Below are 25,336 nucleotides of genomic sequence, written 5' to 3'. Positions count from 1 at the left end.
ATAGATACCAATGGCCATTTTTATTTTTATTTTTTTATCATTCATCAAAATATCAACTATCTCTGAAAGGAGTACAAATCCTAGTTTTAATTAGCGTAAGAAACCTTAATTGCCTTATTACAAAAATAATCTTAGTTCCAAATATTAAAATAGTAATAGCCTAATAAAATGAAACTGGTAGACCTAAATCATAAAAGTACAATTCACTTGCAAATATAAATAAAAAAAGCTATTACATTCACAACATTTTCAAAATAAATCATAGGTGGTTAATTGTTATTTGTTCTAATTTGAACTTTCCATTGAAATTACTTTTTTGCCTTCCAAAAACAACCCGTAACAACCTGTCACATAGAATTTGTTATGAAAATGTTGTATATTGTGAACATAGCATTTCTTATATAAATAATACTAAATGAAAAATCTTTTTCTCCCCCTCTTAGCTATTACACCTTTTTATTTTGCATTCCAATTTAAACTAAATAACTGGTATAACATAAGAAATTTAACCATCTACTTATTAATTTTGTATTAAAATGCACCAAAAATAGGTGTATAGTCTTTCTATATCATGCTTCATAATCTTATTTGCTCATGTTATAGGAAGGATTTCGGTATCACCATGCCGAACCAGATTATTTAATGCTTGTATGTTGGCTTCCTAAAACTGCGGATACTATTCCTGCAAATGCTTCACATCGAGTGGGTGTTGGCAGTGGCGGAGCCACATACAAAGGTGGGGGGGCCAAGGCCCCCCCAAAATTTTAAAAAATTATTTTATAGTATGTATATTATTTACATTTTTAAAAATGTAGCATGTAAAAATTGAAGTTGGCCCCCCCAAATTTTGAGTTATTTCAATGGTGCTCTTAAAAGAAAAAGGAATTGTATTAAAATCAAATAATTTAAGAGGTTTAACAAATTAAATTATGTAGAAAATGATAAATTTTTATACATGTCTAATAGAAGAAATACATGACTTTTATATACTCATTAAAATTTAGAAAATAATAAATTCTATTAGTAAATTAATTTATATACATGTGTGTGTAGAAGTTTGTCTTAACTAATATATTAGCATTACAACTTGGCCCCCCCAAACCAAAATTTCTGGCTCCGCCCCTGGGTGTTGGTGCTTTTGTTATGAATAGTAAGAGAGAGGTATGTCTTTTGGATTAATTTCTGGCTTTCCCTTACCATTAATTACATCAAGGAAGAGGCACTGATTTGGGAATTGTGGTTTTGCTCTTGTTTTTCCAACAGTTATTATATATATATATATATATATATATATATATGAGAAATGCTAATGAGTGCCCTTAAGACACTGGTTAAAAATCTAATTAAAGAAAATTTTGACATCACTTTTATGGGAATTGAAAAAAATTGTCAAAATATTTATTGCTTCTTTTTCTTTTCTCATAAAAACTTTCTTTAATTGGATTTTTAACCAGTGCCCTAAGGGCACTTGTTAGCATGACCCTATATATAATATATATATGATTTGAAATGTCAAACAGTAATAATAATAGTTGTTATTAGAAAAGAATACAACATGGATCAAATGATTGGCTTCATTTTTCACAACCAAAGGAAAGTGTTAGTCACTTCTATAGTACATCTTAAAACGACTTGACAAGTTTAAAATTGGACTACTCGTAATCAACTTTATACATGCCCAATGTGAGACTCAACCAACCCACAATTATATTCAGTCCAATACCAATCCAGAAAATCTGGGGTATCATATTATCTGGGTTTGAACTTCTTATAATTTATAAGATGCTTTGTTAATACTTCATGTAGCTGTTTCTTTTATGCGAAACAACTTGCTCCAGTGTCTTTGACTTGACCATCCCAATTCTTTAACACCAAAAATTAAATATGAGCTTGCTGTGATGTTTCAATATATCTGATTACAAAAATTGAATTTATCTTATTGTAGGTGCTTGTAGTTCAGGAGAATAGTGGATATTTCAAAGGAATAGGCGTGTGGAAGCTACCTACTGGGGTTGTTGAAGAAGTGAGTATACCTTGAGTGCCATTCTTTAGAAAATTTTTGGAAATGCTGACCTTTGATATTTTTCCATACATAGGGTGAGGATATTTGTACAGCTGCAGTTAGGGAAGTCAAAGAAGAGACAGGAGTAAGTAATAAAAACATTATTTGTGGATTCAAATGAGTATGATATTTACATACATGTAGGTTTACACATGACAATGTAAATCTAAGACCATTGCTTTTATTTTGTTTTAGATTGACACGGAGTTTGTAGAAGTTTTAGCATTCAGGTAAGAAAATCGCTTTATTAAATTGATTGCTTTCAATATAATTTGCATGTTCCTCAATCTCCTTTTACTTTTGGTTTCATTCTTATATTTCCCTCTCACACAATATAGGCAAAGCCACAAGTCATTCTTTGGCAAATCAGATTTGCTCTTTATTTGCATGTTAAAACCGCGTACCTTCCACATTGAGAAGCAAAATTTAGAGATTGAAGCAGCACAGGTACTTTTCGAATGCAATAATACCACAAATGCTGTTATACTTTTCACAAACTTAGATTAGGGATTTAAGAATCAAATTGGATTAGTTTTGCTAAAAAACGATATTGGACAAGCTTCACTGTGGGAATAAGCAAACAATTTTCTAAATTTTGTCATTCATACTAGCTTCTTGTTTGCTCTTTGAAATAAGTTTTCAAAATCATAGCCAGATGCAACACCATAATATCCAATCTAATTCATGTTCGTATTTGACAAAAGAAAATAATTTACATAAGGAAAATCAATTGTGTCGATAAGGCTTGTGTCAGTCAGTATTAGAGCTTCAGAATAATGTGTTCTTTCCAGCATATGCTTAGACAGGTTCCAGTTGATATAAGTCCTATTGGAAGCTTCTAAAGCAAGGCAGGCGAGTTGGATTTTAGTACTTTTATGATGACTCCATTTGTGCTTAATCTTAATTCAAAAGATATTTAGTGAACTCTTTTACATTTATGGGCTTGACTAGCATGAACTATTTCACATCTCCAGTTCTTTAAAAAACCTCCTCTTATCCATGTATCTTTGATGCAATATGCCTTTTCAATTTAAACTTGAAACACATTTAGAGCCAATTAAAAACCATTAAAGGTGAAAATTCTTACTATTCATGTGCATTTGGTGGCAGAAGACATTAACTTGCCTCCTCTGTCTACTTTATTGCACCTTTGGTTTAGCAGGAATAAAGTGGCTTATCTCCTATTTTCCCATTTTGGTTTGACATGGCATAACTTAATATTAATGTAAATGGAAAATCATGAAATTTGGATTCATATTGGGTCTTCTAGAATTACTGAAATATGGTAACATGGTTTTCTTCTGTTCATTTTTTTCTTTTCCAATTCTCTAGTGGATGCCAATTGAGGACTATGCGGCCCAACCTTTTAACCAAAAACAAGAGCTCTTCAATTATGTTGCCAAAATATGCTTATCAAAGTCAGAAAAGAACTATGCTGGTTTTTCTCCATTGGCTGCAGCTACAGATTCTGGCAAAACAAGCTACCTCTACTTCAATAGTCAAGATATGAAACACCTTGTCACTTCATAATCAAATGTATAAAGTCATATTTGATGTGCTTGAAGGGTTAGTCATACTGTATAGAATGCCATACTTAGTGTACAATTCTTAATTGTGTAATACCTAAAAATGTGGATTTCTTTACAACAGAATGAGTTAGTAAAGATATAATTTGTTTTTATTTTTATCTTTTATGAATAATAAAGATGTGATTTGATATTTATTTATGCACATTTTTTTAAGAAGGATTCTATGTTTTGTTTGTTTATGCAATATATCCTGCAATGTACGTATAGAATACATTCAATTTTATGTCCCTAAAAAATACATTTTTTTTTTTAATAAAAATTGAGCTGTCATAGTTTTAACGTGTAATAGGCTGTGGACCTTAAGTTCATCTTGTTTACTTATATAGCACACATATTTATATTTCACACTTTGCCCCTTATATAAAGGCACTTATGTATATTTTATCACTTGAGAAATACAATACATTCATTCAATATTTCTAACATGATATCAGAGTCATTGCTTTACCTTTTTCTTAGCAGTCTTGTCTCTTTTTGGTGTTACTCTAGATTCATAATCGCTTCCTTCGTCACAACTGCTACTGCAGCCATTTGCCATTGAACCATTGATGCATCTCAATATTCGTCTCTGGTTCGGGACCTGCAACTACCATCGTTGAGGAGTCTCACACCACAAAGACCACTACCAAAAATCGTTGCTGCCATGAATCTTACTCCAATTGCACTTTTGCAAGTACCACTGTGATTGAGTTCTGCTGATCTACTGAACCTTGGAAATCCCGTTGTCGTTGGAGCCTTCATATGCCCCCACATGCCTCCAAAAGATTCTACACCGTGATCATGTGCCCATGCGCCACACGTGGCTACACTTGATCCCTACTAACATCATTAGTACCACATCAAGCCTAGCTGACGTCATCTTCTAGATTCCTGCTTACATCATCCTGACGTCATCTACTTACATCATCGCCAGGCCTTGCTGATGTCATCTGCTTACATCAGTGTTGACCAGTTGTTGTTGACTTGACTGAGCGTTGACTTTGCTTGCGTTGAATGTTGACTTCTCTGATAGTTAACCGTTGACTTTCTTTCGGAATTGACTTTTTGCAGTCTAGGTGCTCCTTACTCAATTTTTTTGCATAGATTTCATTTTTGCAGTCCATTTTTGCATATTTTGCTTCTAAATGAAGAACAAGAATAGGTCTTCTTCTTATTACAACAATCGTCATTGATAGTCTAACAAACGTTTTTGCAATTTTTGGAAACGTGTTGGCCATAATATTGAGACTTGCTATCATAACAACAAATCAGTTGTTTCCATTTCCACTACTAACGTTGCTAACACTGAGAGTATCCAACCAATGACTCCCATCTCCATGAAGTCCAAGTCTTCTGGATCCACTATTACCATTTCCATAGTCCACCTTTAAAACATCATCACTAGTATTATTCGTATGGTTGATAACGCATCTTTTTCCTCTTCTCTCAGTTTTATCTGTTATGTCTCCTTCCTCTTGGCTTATGGATTCTGCTTGTTGGAATCACATGACACCCCACTTGTCCTTATTTTCTCAACTTGAACCTGCACCACATCCTCTTAATATTTACACAGCAATGGTTCCACAATGTTTGGTAATAATATAGGTTCTATCTTGACCTCCAAACTCTCGGTTCCTGGGTTCTTTAATGTTACCAAACTTTCTTACAATTTATTTTTTGTGGGACAATTAACTGAGTTGGGTTATCACACTACCTTTGATTATTTTGGGTGTACTGTGCAAGATCCAAGGACAGGAGAGGAGCTTGGGACCAGTCTTACAGTTGGCCGTATGTTTCCCGTGGACAATCTTCATCTTCCACATGTAGCTCCTGCATCTGTTGCTGCTGCAATTTCTCCTATTTCTTCCCTTGCACTTTGGCATGCCCGACTTGGTCATGCATCTTCTTCTTGGGTACAACACTTGGCTTCTAGAGGTTTGTTAAATTTAGTGTCCAAAGAAAATTTTGATTGTGTTTCATGTTTGTTAGGAAAACAACCGGCTTTTCTTTTTCAAAATCAATGTCTACTAATATCTTTGACTTAGTTCATTGTGATGTCTATGGGCCTTCTCCTGTCTCTAGTATTGGTGGATCTCGATATATTGTTGTCTTTGTTGATGATTACTCTCACTATAGTTGAATTTTTCATGTGAAACCTTGTACTGAATTGTTACAAGTATATTGTAACTTTGCAAAAATGGTTAAAACTCAATTTTCCAAACGCATTAAAATTTTTCAATCTAATAATGCTCTTGAAAACACTCAATATGCTTTCCAAGCTATTTTGCATTCCTGTAGCACTATTCATCAACTAACTTTTCTAGGTACCTTTCAGCAAAATGGTAGATCCGAATGAAAACTTTATCATATTCTTGACATTATTCGTGCTCTCCTTCTCTCTGCCAAAGTTCTTGCTCCTTTATGGGACAAAGCCGCTCTTCATGGTGTTCATGCTATTAATCGCATTCCTAATCCTATCATCCAAAATCAAACTCCATATAAGCGCCTTTTTAGGTCACCTTTAGAATATCAGCACCTTCACTCCTTTGGTTCTGCCTGTTTCATTTTTCTTCAGTCACATGAGCATAATAGATTTGAGAACCTAGGCTTTGTTGTTTTCTTGGCTATGGCTAAACTCAAAAGGGGTATCGATGTTATGATCCTGTCTCTCACCATCTTCATATCTCTCGCAATGTTGTCTTTTGGGAACATTGCGACTTTGTTGAGCTCTCTCACTTCCGTACTTCCTTATCTACCCCCCTGTCTTAAATCTTTTTCTAGATGAGTCAAATATTCCTTTTATAATTGCTCCTAATCCTCCAATAGAATTCTTTGTCCAACCATAAGATATTTTTGATGCCTCTCCTAAATCACCTTCTAATGAACAAGTGGAAGATGAACAAGTCAAAGACAAGCTACCCAACTTTGAGCCTGGGTCCCTTACTCTTGCTCCACTTAAAGATCTTGCACAATACATTCCACCTCGTCACTTAACTTGGGTAAGATTTATTTTTGCACATTTACTTGACTATCATTGTTACACTACCCTTGTTACTTTACATAAGTTTCACACCTATTGTAAGGCCTCCATTGATCCTTTATGGCAGATTGCAATGAAAGAGGAACTTAATGCATTATCCAAAAACCATACTTGGGATTTGGTGACTCTCCCCCCTCGGAAGTCTATGGTTAGTTGTTAGTGGATCTATAAGATCAAGACTTGATCTGATGGCTCCATTAAGTGCTGCAAAGCTTGTCCTCTTGCAAAAGGTTTTATACAGGAGTATGAGATTGATTATAAAGATACCTTTGCTTCGGTTGCTCGAATCTTATTTGTTCATGCCCTTTTAGTTGTTGCTGCTGCCAGTAAATGGAAACTTTTTTAGATGGATGTAAAAAATGCCTTCCTTAAAGGTAATTTAAGTGAAAAAGTTTATATGCAACCTCCTCTTAGTCTCTCTATTGAACTGAACAATGTTTGTCACCTTCAACGTGCATTTTATGGTCTTAAACAATCTCCCCGAGCTTGGGCTGCCAAGTTCATCTTTACCATTTCTCATTTGGGTTACATTGCCAGTTCTTATGATTTTGCCTTATTTTTTTGCCGCATCGACAAAGGCACTATTTTGCTTCTCTTGTATGTGGATTTTATGATCATAACTTGTGATGACCTTAGTGGCATCAAAGAACTCAAGGATTTTCTTAGCCAACAGTTTGAGATGAAAGATTTTGGATATCTCAACTACTTCTTAGGTCTTAAAATCACTCATTCCATTGAAGAACTTTATATTACTCAAGCTAAGTATGCTTCTAAACTTTTTTCTCGAGATGGACTCACTAATAACAAGACTGTTGACACTCCAGTTGAACTTAATGCGCATTTGACTCCTTCAGTGGGTAAACCATTGTCTAATCCCTCTCTTTACAGATGACTGGTTGGTAGCCTAATTTATCTTACTGTCAGTCATTCAGACATTTCCTATGCTATTCACCAAGTGAGCCAGTTTCTGTCTGCTTCTCGATCGACTTACTATGCTACTATCTTGTGCATTCTTCGATACCTGAAGGGCATTCTCTTTCATGGCCTTTTCTACTCTACTCCGTCTCCTCTTGTTCTTCATGCATTCTCTAATGCTAATTGAGTAGGAGATCTGGCTAATCAAAGGTCAACCACTGGTTGTTGCTTTCTTCTTGGTTCTTCTCTAATTTCTTGGCAAAGCAAGAAATAAACCATTATGGCCCGCTCCAGTACTAAAGCGGAACAACATGCCCTTGCTGATACCACATCTAAGCTCCTTTGATTTTGATGGCTTCTTAATGATTTAAGTTTATCTACATTCTCTGCTACTTCTCTTTATCGTGACAATTAGAATGCCATCCATAATACTTACAATGATGTCTTCCTTGAACAGACTAAACATATCAAGATTGATTTTCATTTTATCCGTTATCATCTTATCCATGGTGCTCTCAAATTGATCTCGGTTTCTTTTGAAGATCAACTTGAAGATATCTTCACCAAGTCACATCCTAAGGACGTCTTCGTGTTTTGGTTGACAATCTCAAGTTAGTCTCACATCCACCTTAAGTTTGAGGGGGGCTGCTAACGTGTAATAGGCTGTGGGCCTTAGGCCCACCGTGTTTACTTGTATAGCACACATACTTGTACTGCATACTTTGCCTCTTATATAAAGGAACTCATGTATATTTTATTACTTGAGAAATACAATACATTCATCCAGTATTTCTAACACACTATATATTTTTTTTTTTTGAAAAAAAAAAAATCATTTCTTTGCTCCCTTAGATGCATTGACAAGAAAATTAGCATATTAAACTTTAAAGGGTTGAAAGCACTCATTTGAACATCATCAACTAACTAAATATTTATTCTTTTTTTCCCCCAAAAATTGCTTTAGATTAAAGCTCTTTTTTGCAAGCCATACCTTACACAAATAGACTTGGCAAAATTGGACTTGAACATGTTAATTTGCTTGAATCTGAAGTTAAAAATGAGTATGGGTAAGGAGATTTTTGACCCATGGAAAACAAGTCAACTTGAAATTTGAATCAAGAAATTACAAGTTAAATATGTGTTTGACCCAGTGATTTGATAGGTTGGAACACTTTTTTTTTTTTTCCCTTTTTGTAAACTTTAAAAATCAGTTGGTCAAAGTATTAGTATGTGAATATTTAGAAAAATATGAGTACTGCTAGAGGGGTTTTTGGCCTTTGTTAAAATGGTTAAGTTGAAATCCAACTTTAGGGAAAATGAGTTAGATATGTGTTTGATCTATCGACTTGATAGGTTAAAACACAATTTTCTATAAACTTAGAAAATTATTTGGCAAAAGTATTTTGTATGAGTGATATTTGGGAAAATTTGAGTATGAGTAGAGAGGATTTTGGGTTGTGGAAAAGGGGGTCAACTTGAAATCTAACTTAGGAAAAACGAGTTAGATATATGTTTGTTCCATTAATTTTTTTTTATTAAAAAATCAATTGGCAAAGGTATTTTGTGTGCGTTCGATAATTATTTAGGACTTATTTGTTGTTATTGTGGAAGTTATTTGACTTGAATTGTTGTATATATTGTATTAAGAAACATCTTTACCTTTGCTTTTATAAGTGTATGAAAAGGTTGACTAACAGATCTTTGTAAATCTGCCATGATAAACGTCCCCCAAAAATTTCTCATTTTAAACTTTCCTTCAGCATCTACAGAATTAAAGGTTGATTGTTGTGTATTTAGGATTGTGTTGAAGCAAAGGAAAGAGCATGTTTTAAGATATATATATAAAAAAAAAAAAAAAAAAAATGAAGAAGAAGAAGGAATAGATGAGAGAAATCAGTGGACCAAATTGGTTTGATGACAGATGGGAGAGTTTAATTCTCACCTACCACCCTCACATGAAGTCAACTTGGGTCTTAAATGACCTAGTTGTTAATCCTTCATTTATTTTCCCTAATTTTAATTTGAAACTTTTCCAACACTGGCCACCCGAAAAACTTGGGGTTTCTGTCTTATCCCTTCCAAGATGTTTGAAATGGTAATCGGTGGAACACATCAACCCATGAGGGCATCAGCTAAAATTTTCAAATCACATTACCTCACGTAAACCAACATCTCCAGCAAAAGAAATCTCTTCCTACATAGCTTTTGCTTCAATCTCCAACAACCATACAATAGTAACAATAAATATTGAATGGAGCAAAAAGATGTGTATCGTATGGGTATCTCCTTTATGCTCATATATTGGTATATGTTGTAAGATTCATATTATATCATGTGATTAATAATTATGTGAATTTATTTTGAGATAATGCAACTTTGTGAGATTGGCATCTTGTTGAGCCTAACAACTAAGAATATATAGCTTATTAAATTGTTTTCTTTTATTAGATATATGTTTGCAACTTGTGTATACCTTTCCTATATATGCTCTTTTTGTCTGTCTTCTCTTCATGCCTTTTATTTGATTATTTCTCTCTCTCTCTCTCTCTCTGTTTTTTGTTTATTGTTTATTGTTATTTATTCATGAGAGTCTGAGTCATGAGTGTTGGATATATTTCAACAATTTACTTTTGTGATAAAGCAAAAAGAACAATACACAGATTTAAGAATAAGCAATAACACAAATAGATGTGATAGACAAAAGCAATAAACAAATATTGAATATATATAAGAAGAAATCTGTAAATAATTAAAAACTCACAGACCAAATGCATGAAGAATGAATGATTCAGATCAAGTCTTGTGTTTGACATCACAATCACTGTGGTGCTTTGAGACTCACAGGCATCTACCTCCTAGGATAAAATGATCTACAGCATGAAAACGAAGCACACAAGGTCGTGCTCTGTGAACTACTCAATGTCTCTTTCTCTCTTTGACACAAAATGAATACACAAAAATATTCTCACTTGGGGAGTTTTTTGAAAGGGTAGTATTTTTATGAATGAGGGACTATGGAAAATTATACGTTACTGAACAGGCACTCTGCTTCAGTAATAACTCTTGTGCACAGACTAACTGACTCAAAAATTAAAATAATATAATATTATTATTTGGACAAGTAGGCCCAATCCACATATGCCAAAAACCCAATCCAATGTCCAACTCATGAGCATATAAACTCATATATTATTTCTTTCAAGTGAACATAGAAAATATCAATTTCTTATTCACACCATGCTATTTTTCCAACAATCCCCCACATGAATAGAAATTGATAAACACAATGCAAATGATGATGTAGACACAGAGAGAGTAGAAGAAAAGTTACTGTATCGGGAGAAGTAGCTTGTGGCTTTGAACTTTCCTTTGTGAAAGACTATCGGATATATTAGCCAATCAGTGAACACGATGTTTTTAAACTATCAGCCGTTTGTGTATACCAAGACAATAGAATTCACACAACTTATTTCGTTCTTATAGTTGTGTTCATTTTGGCCCTGAACATATCCTGGTAAATTCATGAAGTGCTTTAAAGAATTTAGCCTTAGAAACTCTCATGGAAGCGGCCCACTTCACACTCATATAGGTGATTCTTATTAAGAATCCTACTATACCCTACTCGGAATTCCAAGATATAAGAATCATTAAAAGCAAAGCTTACCTTGAACGTCGCTTATAGGCATCACTATTTCATCATAAGAATAGGTGGGAGATGTAATTTCCATAGTGATAAAAACTAGTCTCCACAATTTTGTTGTCCCTTTGAAAACCTAGATCTTAGGATCTCCAGTCAACTAGGTGGGGTTACCGTCATGGAAACTTTAGGTCATAGGCTTTATCCCCATTCCCCTCGATGAGCACACAATTTATTTGCTCTCCACTCAAAAATTGATTACGGATCCGTTTTATAATCTAAAAATACTTCCATTTGAGAGCAATCGCCTCATGGTATTATGTCTCCAACAAATATGTTGAGACCTACCATAACTTTGTGCCTTACCAATATATACAAATAGGAGGCACGAGTATAGAACAATGCATGTCTGTTTAGATTTATTAACTTCCCAAAAAATCCATATGCTCTTTGCATAAGATGTTCTCACTAGACTGTCGTCACGTTTCTCATGTGATTGAGACAAGACAAGTCTATTAGATGTATTAGAAATTTTCATTTCTTATATCACATCTACAACACTTACACAAGCATATCCCACAATGATATAGCCTCTTGTGATATATTTCACATCACACACTAGTCGCATCAAATCTACACTTATTTGACATCATCTTATTGTCAACTTTCTCATGTCATTGCATTGAAACTTGCTTCAATCTATACAAAGATTCAACAAGCCTACACAATTTGTTTCCTTGTACAAGAACCATAATTCATATCTTCCTTTTCTTTATAGCCTTCTACGACAAGTCTTTCCTTATAATAGTCAATAATTCCATCAACTCTCAAACTCTTAGGTGGTAGATCCACCAATTATTATGCATAGATTTCCAAGATGGATTTATTGCACTATTGACAATCTCTTTTCCAAGAAGGCACTTTAGGATTTTGCTTCCTTGAAACTTTAAGTTCATCTTCTAATATATAAATTAGAAAATTTAGACCAAACAACCATGACGTTTGTCCTTTTACTATGCTTAGGCTCAACCTCTCTTCCATCAACTCTTGATCATGAGAGATACTAAACGTAGACTCAAACTTTCATTAAGAAAGTTTAACACTTGAAATATATTCTAATTAATTGTCATGCATATAAAAATAATAGATTCATTAATTAGAAAGCACTGTGCGCTACTGTTATGACCATAACCAATGAAAACACAATCAATGGTTCTTTATCATTTAGGAATAGGAACCACAACCTTCATCAAACACCCCCACATTTAAAGAATTTATAGAAAGGTGATCATTCTTTCCATAATTCATAAGGTGTCTTAGTGGTTTTCTTTATAAGGCATCTCAATGAACAAATAATTGGTGGAAATAATAGCTTCCCCCCACGAGTTCTATGATAATTAAGAACTTATTACTATCATTGAGTTATTTCTCAACTTCATTCTTTGAATGAATATCTCTAATGCCTCATCCTTGCTTATTTAATAATCACTCATAATAGACTCTTGTGCATTCCAAAACATTAGACAACTTAAGCATATCAACTAAGGCATGTAACATATACTTCAACCAAAGAAATATTACAAAACACATATTGGGATTAAACACACAAATATCCAATCAAGCTCACACATGCCCACAATATATATATATATATATATACATGTAAGTAATATGTGCTCAAAAACAACAATCATATGTCCTTCATATCAATACAAACAATTGAGCCTTAAACTTTATAAATAAATAATACCTTTGGCCAAGGGGTGAATTGTACACTCTCTAACTTAGAATGAAACCCCATAATTATAGCCCCACTAGTGTGCAATTGGTCTCATTCTGGGGCTTATATCTACACATTTGAAATTATTAATAATAACTCTCATAATGCTATTTTAATTATCAAATAGAGGATCACTTGATGAATTAGTAAAGGCTAACCAAAAACTAAAAATGGCAGCCACGCCCAAAATTGAATGCATTTAAATGGATTCAAAATAATTTTGTCTCCAATAAAATTCCCAATTTCCTTTATTCATCTAGCCCATACACCATTGCACATAAAAAGCCGAGGACATATAACTAGCATTAATGACATGTTTAATTGCCATTTACATCTACCCTTGATATCAAATAAATACCATATGACCATATATATCAATATATGTATTACTCATAGATAGATTACATGCTATGAACTAGTGCTATTACAATCTGCCCAAAAATCCAATGATTCCTCTTGCGGGCCATTGCAAACATAGTAAATAAATCTTACACAGTAGAACGAATCAAGTTTGGAATATTACAAACAACCAAAAGCAACTATAATTGTTAAATAATTATAGTTCAATCGGCTAAACTCCGAAAGAAGAACATATACCAGATTGAAACTTAAATAAATCAAATCTGGTTCTTTGAAGCAAATATATATATATATATATATATATTTTGAGAAAAGAAGCAAATATAATTGTAGGCATACAATATAATGATTACATAAATTATATAATATTGCTTTCACAAAACATTAAATGCCCATAAACTAACGAAGGCACACAAATTAAAACAATCAGATTTATACGTTGCACAATACGAACACACTAGCAACAGAGTCTAAATAATACCCAGCCAAGCTAATAACACAAAAAGGCTTAATATCTATATTTATATATAATAACTAATAGCCGAAACGTTTGACCTTTTGTTGACTTTACCTTATTGCGTCATGTGGCTACATAAATTAACATCACGTCTACAATTAAAAAAAATAGAACAATATATCTTTTCGGTGGGTAACTACTTATTATTATTATTATTATTATTATTTTATTTTGGAGAAACTACTTATTATTGTATATGTACGCTGTTTATGTTGTGCATGGTTTTAAAAACCGGTACGGTGAAAGAACCGGAAAATGAGCTAATTACCAGTTTTATGGTCGGACCGGGGTCCGACCGATGGTCGAACCGGTGACGTCATAAATAATTTAATTAATATTTATTTAAATTATATAAGTAATTAATAATTTTTTAATATACTAAAAGCATAATTAGGCTCATGACTAGCACATCACAAAGAGAGTTCACTGCCACACATTTACTGATTTACAACATTTATCAACAAATCATTGAAAGCCCATCAAAAAATCCTCCTCCAATTAGGCAATTGCAGGGAAAAACAGTCAACAATTTATTCAAAATGGTGACTTGGCTTATCATTCATATTCTATTTTATTCAACAGATACACATATTCATATTCTATTCAACAGACTCAACAATTTATACAAAATGGTGACTTGGCTTATCATTCTCCCTGCTTTGCTTCAAATCCACCCAAGTTACCATCCAACCCCAACGTAGGACATCCAAACAAACTCAACTCATCTATAGCTTTGTCTTCTAATAAAAAGATACACATAAATTCCACAACAATAAGTTCATTAGTCATTACATTTACATCCAAATGACAAATGACAAATAACAAATAAGTTCATTACATCCAAATAGCAAATAAGTTATAAAGTTTCAAAAAAACTACTAAGTTTTAAGACCCAAGCCTCATTTGTTATGAAGAAAATTGAAATCAATATCATCATGTGAACCAAATGCTCCACCACTAGCATCATTATCATTATCCTCATCTTCATCTTCTTCATCTTCAACATGAATAGGATGATTTTTATCTCTAAATCCGGGAGGAGCATCATCTTCATCACCGAATGATTCCAAATTAATGTCATCATCATCATCCTCAATCACTTCATTGTCCATATCTATACAAATTCCAAAACCAAAGAACAATATCATTTCTCATAAATAATAAATAGTCTAATTAAAATATGCAACTAGGCAAAGAATTGTTATAAGCTAACCTCTTTGTACATGGCTAGAAGACCCTTCTTCAATTGGATAGGCTCCCTCTTCATATAATGCATTTTCTATCTCCTCATGATCAAGAAATGGAGGTTCCTCATCTTCCACTACCCAAAATTCAGTTTTATCGATATTTGCATAATCAATAGGATCAAAATTGAACTTCTTCCTTTTGACTCTATATCATAAGATGAACATAATGAATAATTTAATTAGTAACCAAATCACTTATATTTAACAATCACAAAGAACCCACTTGACCAAATCAGTGAATCACTCATATTTCCCCACAAAAACATTGAAACAAAGAAATTATATAATATATACCTTTCTTTCAATCGGTAGTTATAATGAACAAACACAAGATCATTAAGTCGTTGATGCTCCAAGCTATTTCTTCTTTTGGTATGTATTTGTTCAAAAGCACTCCAATTCCGCTCACATCCCGAAGAGGCAGTTGTTTGGCTAAGGATCCGAATTGCAAACTTTTGTAAGGTTGGAGCACAAGATCCAAACAACTTCCACCACTTATCTAAGTTACATATAAAACACAAAACAAAAATACAATGAATCAATAAACACAACTATACTTATCCCAAAAATATAAAAAAGAGCTATGATCTTTAAAACATATTTTCATTTTATTATTAGTTAAAGTCAACATTATCTTACCCGGCTGAGATGTCTTGGCTGATTCTTGAGCAAGTTGGGTTCCAAAAGTTTGTTCACGCTCTCGAAATAGCCTTAATTCCTCCACCAACTTCAACCGACCAACTAAAACTTTTGATTCAATAACATCTGTCACAGCAAATTGTGTCTCTAGCCTCTTATTAAGAGTGGATGTGTCATATTGGAATGCAGGATTCAACCAATAAGCAGCAGCATGAATATCTCTATAGAATTGATTATCCCAACGATCCTTGATAATATTAACATAAGGCTCCCATAGTCTCTTCTTGTCCCTAAATTTTTTTTTTAATTCCATCAATTACTCTATACATGCCATCATATACATAACCCATAGCTGGTTTTTCATCAGAATCAAACAATGCGTAATAAACGAATCAATGGTGACATAATATGCACAATTACATGACAATCATTCCAAAATTGATTATCAAGAATGATTTTCACCACTGCCTTTGCTTTCTTATCTTTTGCATATCTTGATTCAACATAAAATTTGCTAGTCACCAATGCTTGTAAGTCATGCTTATGTTCCTTAAGACTCCCTAAGGCAATGAAAGTAGTAGCAAACCTAGTTGGCCCTGGACGCACAATTTCCGTCCAATTTTTTCTAGTCCTCAACCAAGCTTGCAAAGCCACATGGTTATAGATGAACACAGTGAACTTGGATGCAAGCTTTACAAGTTTAGTTACATGATCCATCTTCCCAATCTCCTTAAAAATTAGGTTTAGGCAATGTGCTGCACAAGGTGACCAACTAATGTTCCTATATTTTCCACACAAAATTCTTCCAGCAGCTACATAATTTGTAGCATTATCAGTGACCAAATGTACTGTATTTGCAGGACCAACCCAATTAACAATTTCATCAAACAAGTTACTTAAATTAATAGCATCCTTAACCAAGTCAGAAGCATCAATAGAACGTATAAAAATAATACCTTTAGGATAATAGACAAGAAAATTAATCAATGTTCTATGCCTAGTATCAATCCACCCATCAGCCATTATTGTACAACTAGTGTCAGCCCAATATGAACGATGAGAATCAACAATCAATTGGACTTCTCTTTTTGCTTCTCTCAACAAAGGCACTCGAAGGGCATGATAATTTGGGCCTCTATATCCAGGACCATAAGAAGCTACAGCATTGAACATAGGTTGATAATAACTAGAATTCACAGCATTAATTGGAATGCAAGCATCATACATCCATCTTGCTATAGCCATATCAACCCTCCGCTTCTTTTCTTTGCCAGCAAGCACACTTTTAATAGAAGGTTGAGCTCCCGGTGTTGTTCTAGGAGCGAAGTAATTACCAATGTCACCAACCTTTCTCTTGCCGCCAAGATTGGATCTTAGTGGAAAATTACTAGGACTACTTCTATTTCTCCCACCTAACCCCCTACCTCTAGGAGTAATTTCTTGGACATCTTCAAATTCTGGTGAATCCTGTAATGGCGAATAATTAGATGCTTCTTGATCCTTTTTTGTTTGTTCTTTAGATTTTGAAATTTCCTTCAAATTCTCAACCATTTGAAACTTAACATCATAAGGTACACCCATACATGCAGCCACATCACCTTTAATTCCAACTAGATGTCTTTTCATCTGATTAATGCCCCCTGCTTTATAAGTTTTCCCACAATGTATACATCTATAACTACTTTTTTCGTCTTTCAACTCTTCAGTTACATGATCCCATGCAGGATCACATTTCGCCCTCACAGATGAAGAATTAGCATTAGACCCGGTTGTGGAAGCATGTTCATTAGATGGCATAGAGGTGGACTCCATTTCACTCAACAATTTCAGACTGTAAACAATATTTCACAAACAATAATATGCTGTAAATCAAATCCACAACATACTCAGTAAAATACAAATACTCTGTAAACAATATTTCACAAACAATAGTTCTCTGTAAATCAAATCCACATCATTGATCATACACAAAATCCACAACACACTCTGTAAAATACTTTGTAATTTATATTTCACAAATAGTAATACTCTGTAAATCAAATCCACAACATACTCTGTAAACTAATAATTGAAAGATAGAAGTAACCACTTACTAGTGAAGTCACAGAACGGAGAACCTAAGATGAAGCCGAGAACATGAATAGAGAATCTGAGATGAAGCCGAGAGAAATGAAAAAAAAAAAAAAAAAAGAACCGAGAAAAGAAAATTATCAAAATCAAAATCAAAATCAAGTAATAAAAAAATCAAGTAATAATTGAAAGATAGAAATAGAAGTTACCACTTAGGCACTTACCCAGTGAAGTCAAGGAATGGAGAACCTGAGATGAAGCCGAGAGAAATGAAAAAAAAAAAAAAAAAAACAGAACCGAGAAAAGAAAATTATCAAAATCAAGTAATCAAGTAATCAAAATCAAAAGAAAAGAATGTTACCTGATGAAGCCGAGAAGCAGAGAGCAGAGCACTTTAGAGGGCGAGGGCGAGATCGAGAACTTGTGAGGATGAGAAGGAAAAAACCCAAAAAGAAAAAAAAAAAAAAATCCCCAGTACTTCAAACCCGTGAGGATGAGAGTGTGAGCTTGAGTGAGGCGGAGAGGAAGAAAAATGTTTGAGGCGAAGAGGGCGAGGCAGAGAGGAAGAGAGTGTGAGCTTGAGTGAGGCGGAGAGGGCGAGGCAAAGGGCAGAGAGTGTAAACGGCGAGGTACAGAGACAGAGAGAGTGAGGCGGAGAGGGCGAGGCAGAGAAGGCGAGGCAGAGAGTGTGAGGCAAGGTACAGAGGCAAAGAGAGTGAGGCGAAGAGGGCGAGCAGAGAGGGTGAGCGGCGAGGCAGAGAGGTAGAGAGAGTGAGGCGGAGAGGGTGAGCTGTGAGCGGCGAGGCAGAGAGGCTGTGAGCGGTGAGGAAGAGAGGCTGTGAGCTTGAGTTCAATGAGTTGAGCTTGGGTGAGGCGGAGAGGGCAAGGCAGAGATACTGAGAGTCTGAGATAGTGAAAATGAGAGTGAGATTGTTAGGTTAGTCTTTAGGGTTAGGATTTTAGCCAAAAACGATGTAGTTTTGTTGTTTTAGGCTGGGAAAGGACAAAAAAGGAATAATCGGTCAGTAACCGGTTTAACCGTGCTGGTTTTCGGTTTTACGGTTGAACCCGCCAGTTTTTGCTGTTTCGCGGTTTTTATGTTAATTTCGGTTTTTAGCATAACCGGACCGGATTGAAGGCCAGTTCCCGGTTGAACCGGTCGGACCGGCTGGTCCAGTCCGGTTTTTAAAACTATGATGTTGTGTTTTCTTCTTTTCATTTTTCCGTTTTTTGTTTTTTCTTTCCCCACTGTGAGAACAAACTCAGCGAATGTTGTGGACCAAAAACAGAGTGTCCTTGATGCTACTGCTATTGGTAATTTTTTTCTTCACAAACATTAGTTGGTCTTGCTTACTCTTGCATTAGTTGGTCTAACTCTTTCAAACCCACACCGTTTCAGTGGGTAACTACTTACAGTGAAGATTGTGGAAAAAAAACAGAGTGCCCTTGACGCTCTGCTATCGGTAATTCTTTTCTTCACAAACATTAGTTGCTCTTGCTTACTCTTGTGAGAAGAAACCCAGCAAAGGTTATGGAGAAAAAGCAGAGTAACCCGGCAAAATCACTATGGTAACCTTCCACTAATTTGATAGAAATATTGTCTTTCCATTGTATGTTTTGATTTATACAACTTTAGTCAATTTTCTAAATTACACCATGTTTGCTTTGCCGATAGAAAAAAACGAATGTTAGACATGTTGATGAGAGATATAAAAGCCATGGAAGAGTTGGGTTTCTAGCTTTAAATTATTCATGGCAGAATTTAATTAGTTATGTAGTTCCATATATCAAATACTCTTCAATTTGTTTGTTCTACCTGTTTGTTGTGTTATTTGTTGCATTACAGGGACTGTTCAATTTGTCAATAGGTTGTGTATTTCTGTTTTTAATTTTTTTTTAATAATAACGAATGTTAATAACTAAGACATTGAAATTTTGTGCACACCATGTGTTTGACAGAGTGCCTTACTTACTCTTGCATTAGTTTGTAGCCACTTTATAGTTTGTGCATCTTGGTTTCAGTTGCTACTGGTCATTGACTACTTTTTGTGCATCTTGCATAATTGGTTTTATTTGATGGATGCATGATTGACCACCTATTGTTTTCTATTGTTTATGGCAGTGTTACTGGTTTTGTCTACGTGTATATTGGTTTTATTTGATGGATGCATGATTGTCCACCTGTTGTATTGGTTTTATTTGATGGATGTGTTAACAATATAAAGTGTGAGAAAGACTGAATAGTCTATATATTGATGTGTGTGAAATAATGTACAATAGAGAGTCTTATATAGGCTAGATATGTGTGCAGTACAAGTAAAAGGAGTAAACTACAAGTACAGTATAAGGACACGATACTCAGCCTCAATACTGGAATGGGAAACCACATCCTGCTTCTTGCTGCGCCACGAGACAAGAGAAGTACCTAACAGGAAACAGAAACCTGTGATAGAGCATCGATCAGTCGGATCACCTGCCCAGTCAGCATCTAAATAAGCATGAAGCTCAAGAGAAGATCGAGAGGAGTAATGCAAACCATGATAAAGTGTGCCTTTGACAAATCAGAAAATCCGAAGAACAGCAGTATAGTGGATAGAATGAGGTGCATCCATGAACTTACTAACCATACCCACGACATGTGAAATATCCGGACGAGTAACAGTGAGATAGATCAAACTGCCAACTAACTAACGATAGCGAGTAGCATCGGATATAGGTTCACTGTCCAAGGTTGTGAGCTTTGCATTGTATTCTAAAGGAGTGGAAACAGTCTTGTTATCGGTGATACTGGCTTTGGAGAGAAGATCAGAAGCATATTTAGCCTGGGAAAGATAGTATCCATCAGAGGATGAGGTAACCTCAAGCCCAAGAAAATAGCTGAGAGTGCCCAGATCTTTCATCTCAAAATGCTGACTAAGGAAATGCTGAAGAGAGCGGATACCTGCAGAATCATCTCTAGTAATAATCATATCATCAACATAAAGAAGAATAAGAGTGATACCAGCAGAGGATCTTCGAACAAAGAAAGCAGTGTCATGAGGACTCGAAGTAAAACCCTACTGAGCAACAATTGAGCTAAACTTTTCAAACCAAGCTCGAGGATCCTGCTTGAGGCCATAAAGAGCACGACGAAGGCGGCAAACTTGACTGCCTGAGTGTGGATAGCCAGGAGGTGGTTGCATGTACACTTCTTCATGGAGGTCTCCATTGAGGAAAGCATTCTTCACATCCATTTGATAAAGAGGCCAATGGCGAATAGCAGCCACATCAATAAGACATCTAACAAATGTAAGGTAAGCAACAGGAGCAAATGTTTCCTCATAATCAATACCATACTCCTGAGTAAAGCCCTTGGCAACTAGATGAGCCTTGTATCGTTCAAAAAATCCATCAACCTTGGTCTTGATCTTGTAAACCCACCTACAACCTACTACAGACTGACCAGGAGGCAAATCAACCATATCCCAAGTGTGATTCTTATGAAGGGCATCTAGTTCTTCGTTCATAGCTTGCTGCCAAAGAGGGTCAATATGGGCCTCACGAAAGGTGTGAGGTTCATAGAGGGTGGCAAGAGCAAAAGAGCAATGATAATCAGTGAGATAAGGGGAAGGAATGCTTACCCGAGTGGAACGACGAAGTTCAGGACCAACAGGAGACTCAGGAGAGGGTGGTGCCATAGGATCCAAGACAGGCGGGTCATATGCCGGAGATAGAACCAGAGATGAGTTGTTTGGAGAGGCAGTCGATGTTGAAGAATCCTTCACAAGTCCAAGATAGAGAGGGAGGAAAAGATCAGTAAAAATGGGAGACTCTGAGGAAGAAGATGCAGGAAACTGCTAAAGACTAGTGAAAGGACGATGTTCCCAAAACTCAACATGACGGGAGACACGAAGGCGATGAGAAATGGGATCATAGCAGCGAAACCCCTTTTGAGATACACCATAACCAAGGAAACAACAGAGACGAGTACGAGGTTGGAGCTTTGTTCGTTCATGAGGAGGAAGAGAGACAAAGCAAGCACAACCAAAAACCCGAAGAGAGGAGTAGTCAGGAGTTTGACCATAGAAAAGCTCAAATGATGATTTGTTGTGTGTAGTTGGTGAAGGAATATGATTAATAGTGTGCACAACAGTGAGTGCGGCCTCACCCTAAAAGCGCTCAGGAAGAGAGGCAGAAATGAGAAGGGTGCGGACAACATCAAGAATGTGACGATGTTTTCGTTTTGCATGACCATTTTGTTGAGAGGTGTAAGGACAAGACCGTTGAGGAAGAGTACCATGACTGTCTAAAAAGGATAAGAAAAATTTATCATTATATTCTTGAGCATTATCTGATCGAAAGACTTTAATGGTGCGATTGAACTATGTTTCAATCATTTTATGAAATGTTTGGTAAATAGACACAAGTTCAGACCTATGGTGAAGCAGATAAATCCAAGTATATCGAGAAAAATCATCTACAAATATGACAAAATATTTAGATCCCCCCCTCAGTGGGAACAGGTGCAGGACCCCAAATATCAGAATGTATAGGATTAAAAGGAGCAGAAGAAAATGAGTCACTTTTATTAAAGGGCAATTTTGTTTGTTTGCCAAAATGACAAGAAGTACAATCAAATTTTTGAAACTGAATTGAACCTAAATGACCTTGAGAAGCTAACAACTGAAGACGAGATAAGGATGGATGACCAAGACGAGCATGCCATAGATCAGGTGAGGAGGTGGTAGTGGCAGCAGCTGCAGAAACAACTTGTGAAGGAATCCTCAAGTCATGAACCTCAAACATGCGACCAACCTTACGACCTGTCCCAAGCACTTGACCAGTCCGGGGATCTTGCACATCCACACCATGATTAGTAAATAGAAGATTAACGCCTAATTCACAAAGTTGACCAACAGAAAGCAAATTGAGGGATAACTTTGGAATATGAAAAGTGTCACTAAGGGATAAACAAGGAGAAGAGATTGTTCTTTATGACTAACAAGCATAAGAGTTCCATCAGCAGTGTAAATGATGATTGGATGTTCTAAGGGTGGCTTATCAGAAAATTGGGATTCATTAGGAGTCATATGGTTACAACATGCAATATCAAAAAACCAAAATTGTTTACCTGAGGTGACAGAAAGGGCAGTGGAAGTGCGGGATAAAACCTGTTGAACAACTGCCTCAATATTAGGCGTAGTAAGTGAGGAAGCCAAAGATGGACCTGTAGGAATCGATGGATCTGAAGGACATATAGCAGCTGCCTGAGGAAGAGAAGCTTTATTCTGCTCTTGCACAAATTTCTGTAGTTTGCGACAAACAGAGATGTCATGGCCTTTGGCACGGCAAAACTTGCAGTGAGTACCTCTAGAAGACTGAGAAATGGGACGCCCAGAGTTTATTCGTAGAGGAGCAGTGAATGCAACAATGGGAGGCTATGGTGAGGGTGTAGCCAATACATGATCAGATGATATCATGTGATAAGTAGGCCGACGATTCTCCTCAAAAATGAGCTCCTTTACTGCAGTATCAAGAGAAGGAGTAGGAGACCGGCTAAGCAGAGAAGCTCTAATAGGCTCAAAATCCTCACGTAAACCCATCATGAAGTGCATAAATTTACGGCGATCCTGATATTTGACAAAGAGCTCAATGTCCTTAGAGCACACCAGTGGAAGATCTGCAGCAGAGAGTTGTTCTCACACAGTAGAAGTTTGAGAATAAAAATCAGAAATAGACTGACCTGTCTCTTGGCGCATTTGATAAAGCTTTGATTCAATGCGAAACTCCAAGCTTGAATCATTAGTGCAATTATAGCGATCGGCCAAAAATTTCCAAGTAGCCTCAGCAGTTTCAAGACGAGGAAGAAGATTATGAATGGAGGGAATAGAGGTATTGATAAACCAAGACAAAATCTTACTCTGAATACTCTCCCATTCCTTTAGGTGTTCTTCATAATCATCTGTTGTAACAGCAGTCTTGGAAGACTCTTCAACAGTTGTGGCTTTGGAATTAGGGTTTGGTACTGGCTTGGGAATTGAACCAGTCACTTATCTCCACAGTTTACGACCCTTGAGAAAGACAGTTATATTCTGAGACCATGCATGATAGCTAGTAGGACCATCCAACATAATGGTGACAGGACGTATGATATCTTGTTCACTTTGTTGAGCCATAATGAAGAAAATGACCAAAAAGTAAGATTTAGAGACCTCAAATGCAGAAACGGAGCCCAAAATCAGAATCTATGCGAAAAACTGAGCAAGACAGGTCTTGTTGAAAAATTTTGACTTGGTCAAAGTCAACGGTCAACGGTTTGGTCAAGTCAACGGTCAACGGATGACGTGTGCTGACGTGGCAGTGTGACGTCACTCTAGGGCTGACGTGGCAGTTTGTGAAACGGAGCAGGCGCGTGGAGGCCATGTGTCCTGGCGCATACGGTGCGTGAAGGATACTGACGGCGTGTGGCGACGTGTGGCGGCGCGTGGAACGCGTGCTCGTGAGGCAGAAAATTCAGGTGGTGCGTGGAGGCGTGTGTGAGGTATTTTCTGGCCGTTCTTGATTGGGTTTTGCTCGGGATTGTCTGTTCTGTCACTCTGTGCCTTTGCTTTGACAGTTGGATGAGCAGAACAATGAGATCCGAGAGTTGCTGGGACTGTGGGCGTAACGGCGGTGACTCGCTTCTGACAGTGACTACTAGATGAAGGCGAGGGCAGCGAAAGAACGCCAGAGATGTCCACAGTAACCAGAAAGTCAGAGGAATGGCTCTGATACCATGTTAACAATATAAAGTGTGAGAAAGACTGAATAGTCTGTATATTGATGTGTGTGAAATAATGTACAATAGAGAGCCATATATAGGCTAGGTATGTGTGCAGTACAAGTAAAAGGAGTAAACTATAAGTACAGTATACTAGGCTAAGCCTAATGGGCTAAACTAGTCTAAGCTATACACTAACAAGATGCATGGTTGCCCACCTGTTGTTTTCTCATGTTTTTGGCAGTTTACTGGCTTTGTCTACGTGTGGAAGCTTTCTCATGTTTTATTTAATGGCTCTTTTTTCCTTTTTCCCTGGTAGTTCAAGGAAAAAATACTGTGTGCTTATATTGCTTTAGCCCATGGTCTGTTAACCCTGCCCAAAATTTCTCTTTGGGATTTTCAATATGAACCCTGCAACTTACATGCCTTCTGGTTTAATCTTATTTATATTTTCTAAATTTTCTTTGGATTTGTTTATTTGAACTGGTGATCCTATACTTTGTGCACTGGTTCTTTGTCCTTGCACTCACAGCCTTCTTGACTTCCATTATAGGTTGCAGCTGTAGCCTGTAGGTCACATTATTTATAATGAAGGATGATATATTCTTGATAATAATAATAATAATAATAATAATAATATATAGTTTAGAGAAGTTACCTCCAAAAGCTTGGATTTAATCAAAAGTGAAGAAGTAAATTTTTCTGGACGTTTTGGAAGCTGTCTAGGAGAAGATTTGGTGGTTGGAGGGGTCCGGAAGTGTG

At 35.9% G+C, this 25,336-nt stretch overlaps 1 protein-coding gene and 1 long non-coding RNA gene across 10 annotated transcripts in view; one reads left to right on the top strand and one right to left on the bottom strand.

The window, feature by feature from the left end:
• Positions 1-3,293, bottom strand: part of LOC126720916 (uncharacterized) — a 72,131-nt gene extending 68,838 nt beyond the window's left edge. Inside the window, exon 1 of the long non-coding RNA XR_007653727.1 lies at positions 3,184-3,293. This is a non-coding gene — a long non-coding RNA (uncharacterized LOC126720916). The remainder of the gene's footprint in view (positions 1-3,183) is intronic.
• The window catches only part of LOC126720911 (nudix hydrolase 7-like), a 226,398-nt gene that overhangs the window by 77,905 nt on the left and 123,157 nt on the right, over positions 1-25,336 (top strand). For 4 of the 9 annotated variants that reach the window (XM_050423761.1, XM_050423760.1, XM_050423759.1 and 1 more), the window contains exon 6: positions 2,097-2,147. The exons of 2 other annotated variants lie outside the window; for them this stretch is intronic. In XM_050423761.1, the coding sequence (XP_050279718.1) occupies positions 2,097-2,147 (51 nt within the window). Of the gene's footprint in view, positions 1-1,156; positions 1,162-2,096; positions 2,148-25,336 lie in introns of those variants that run through there. 3 more of the 9 variants (XM_050423790.1, XM_050423781.1, XM_050423782.1) reach the window with 1 other exon arrangement.

Source organism: Quercus robur, chromosome 4 (assembly GCF_932294415.1).
Source record: "Quercus robur chromosome 4, dhQueRobu3.1, whole genome shotgun sequence".
NCBI lineage: Eukaryota > Viridiplantae > Streptophyta > Magnoliopsida > Fagales > Fagaceae > Quercus > Quercus robur.
Note: the sequence above shows the minus strand (reverse complement) of the source record. Positions and strands in the feature narration are given on the sequence as shown.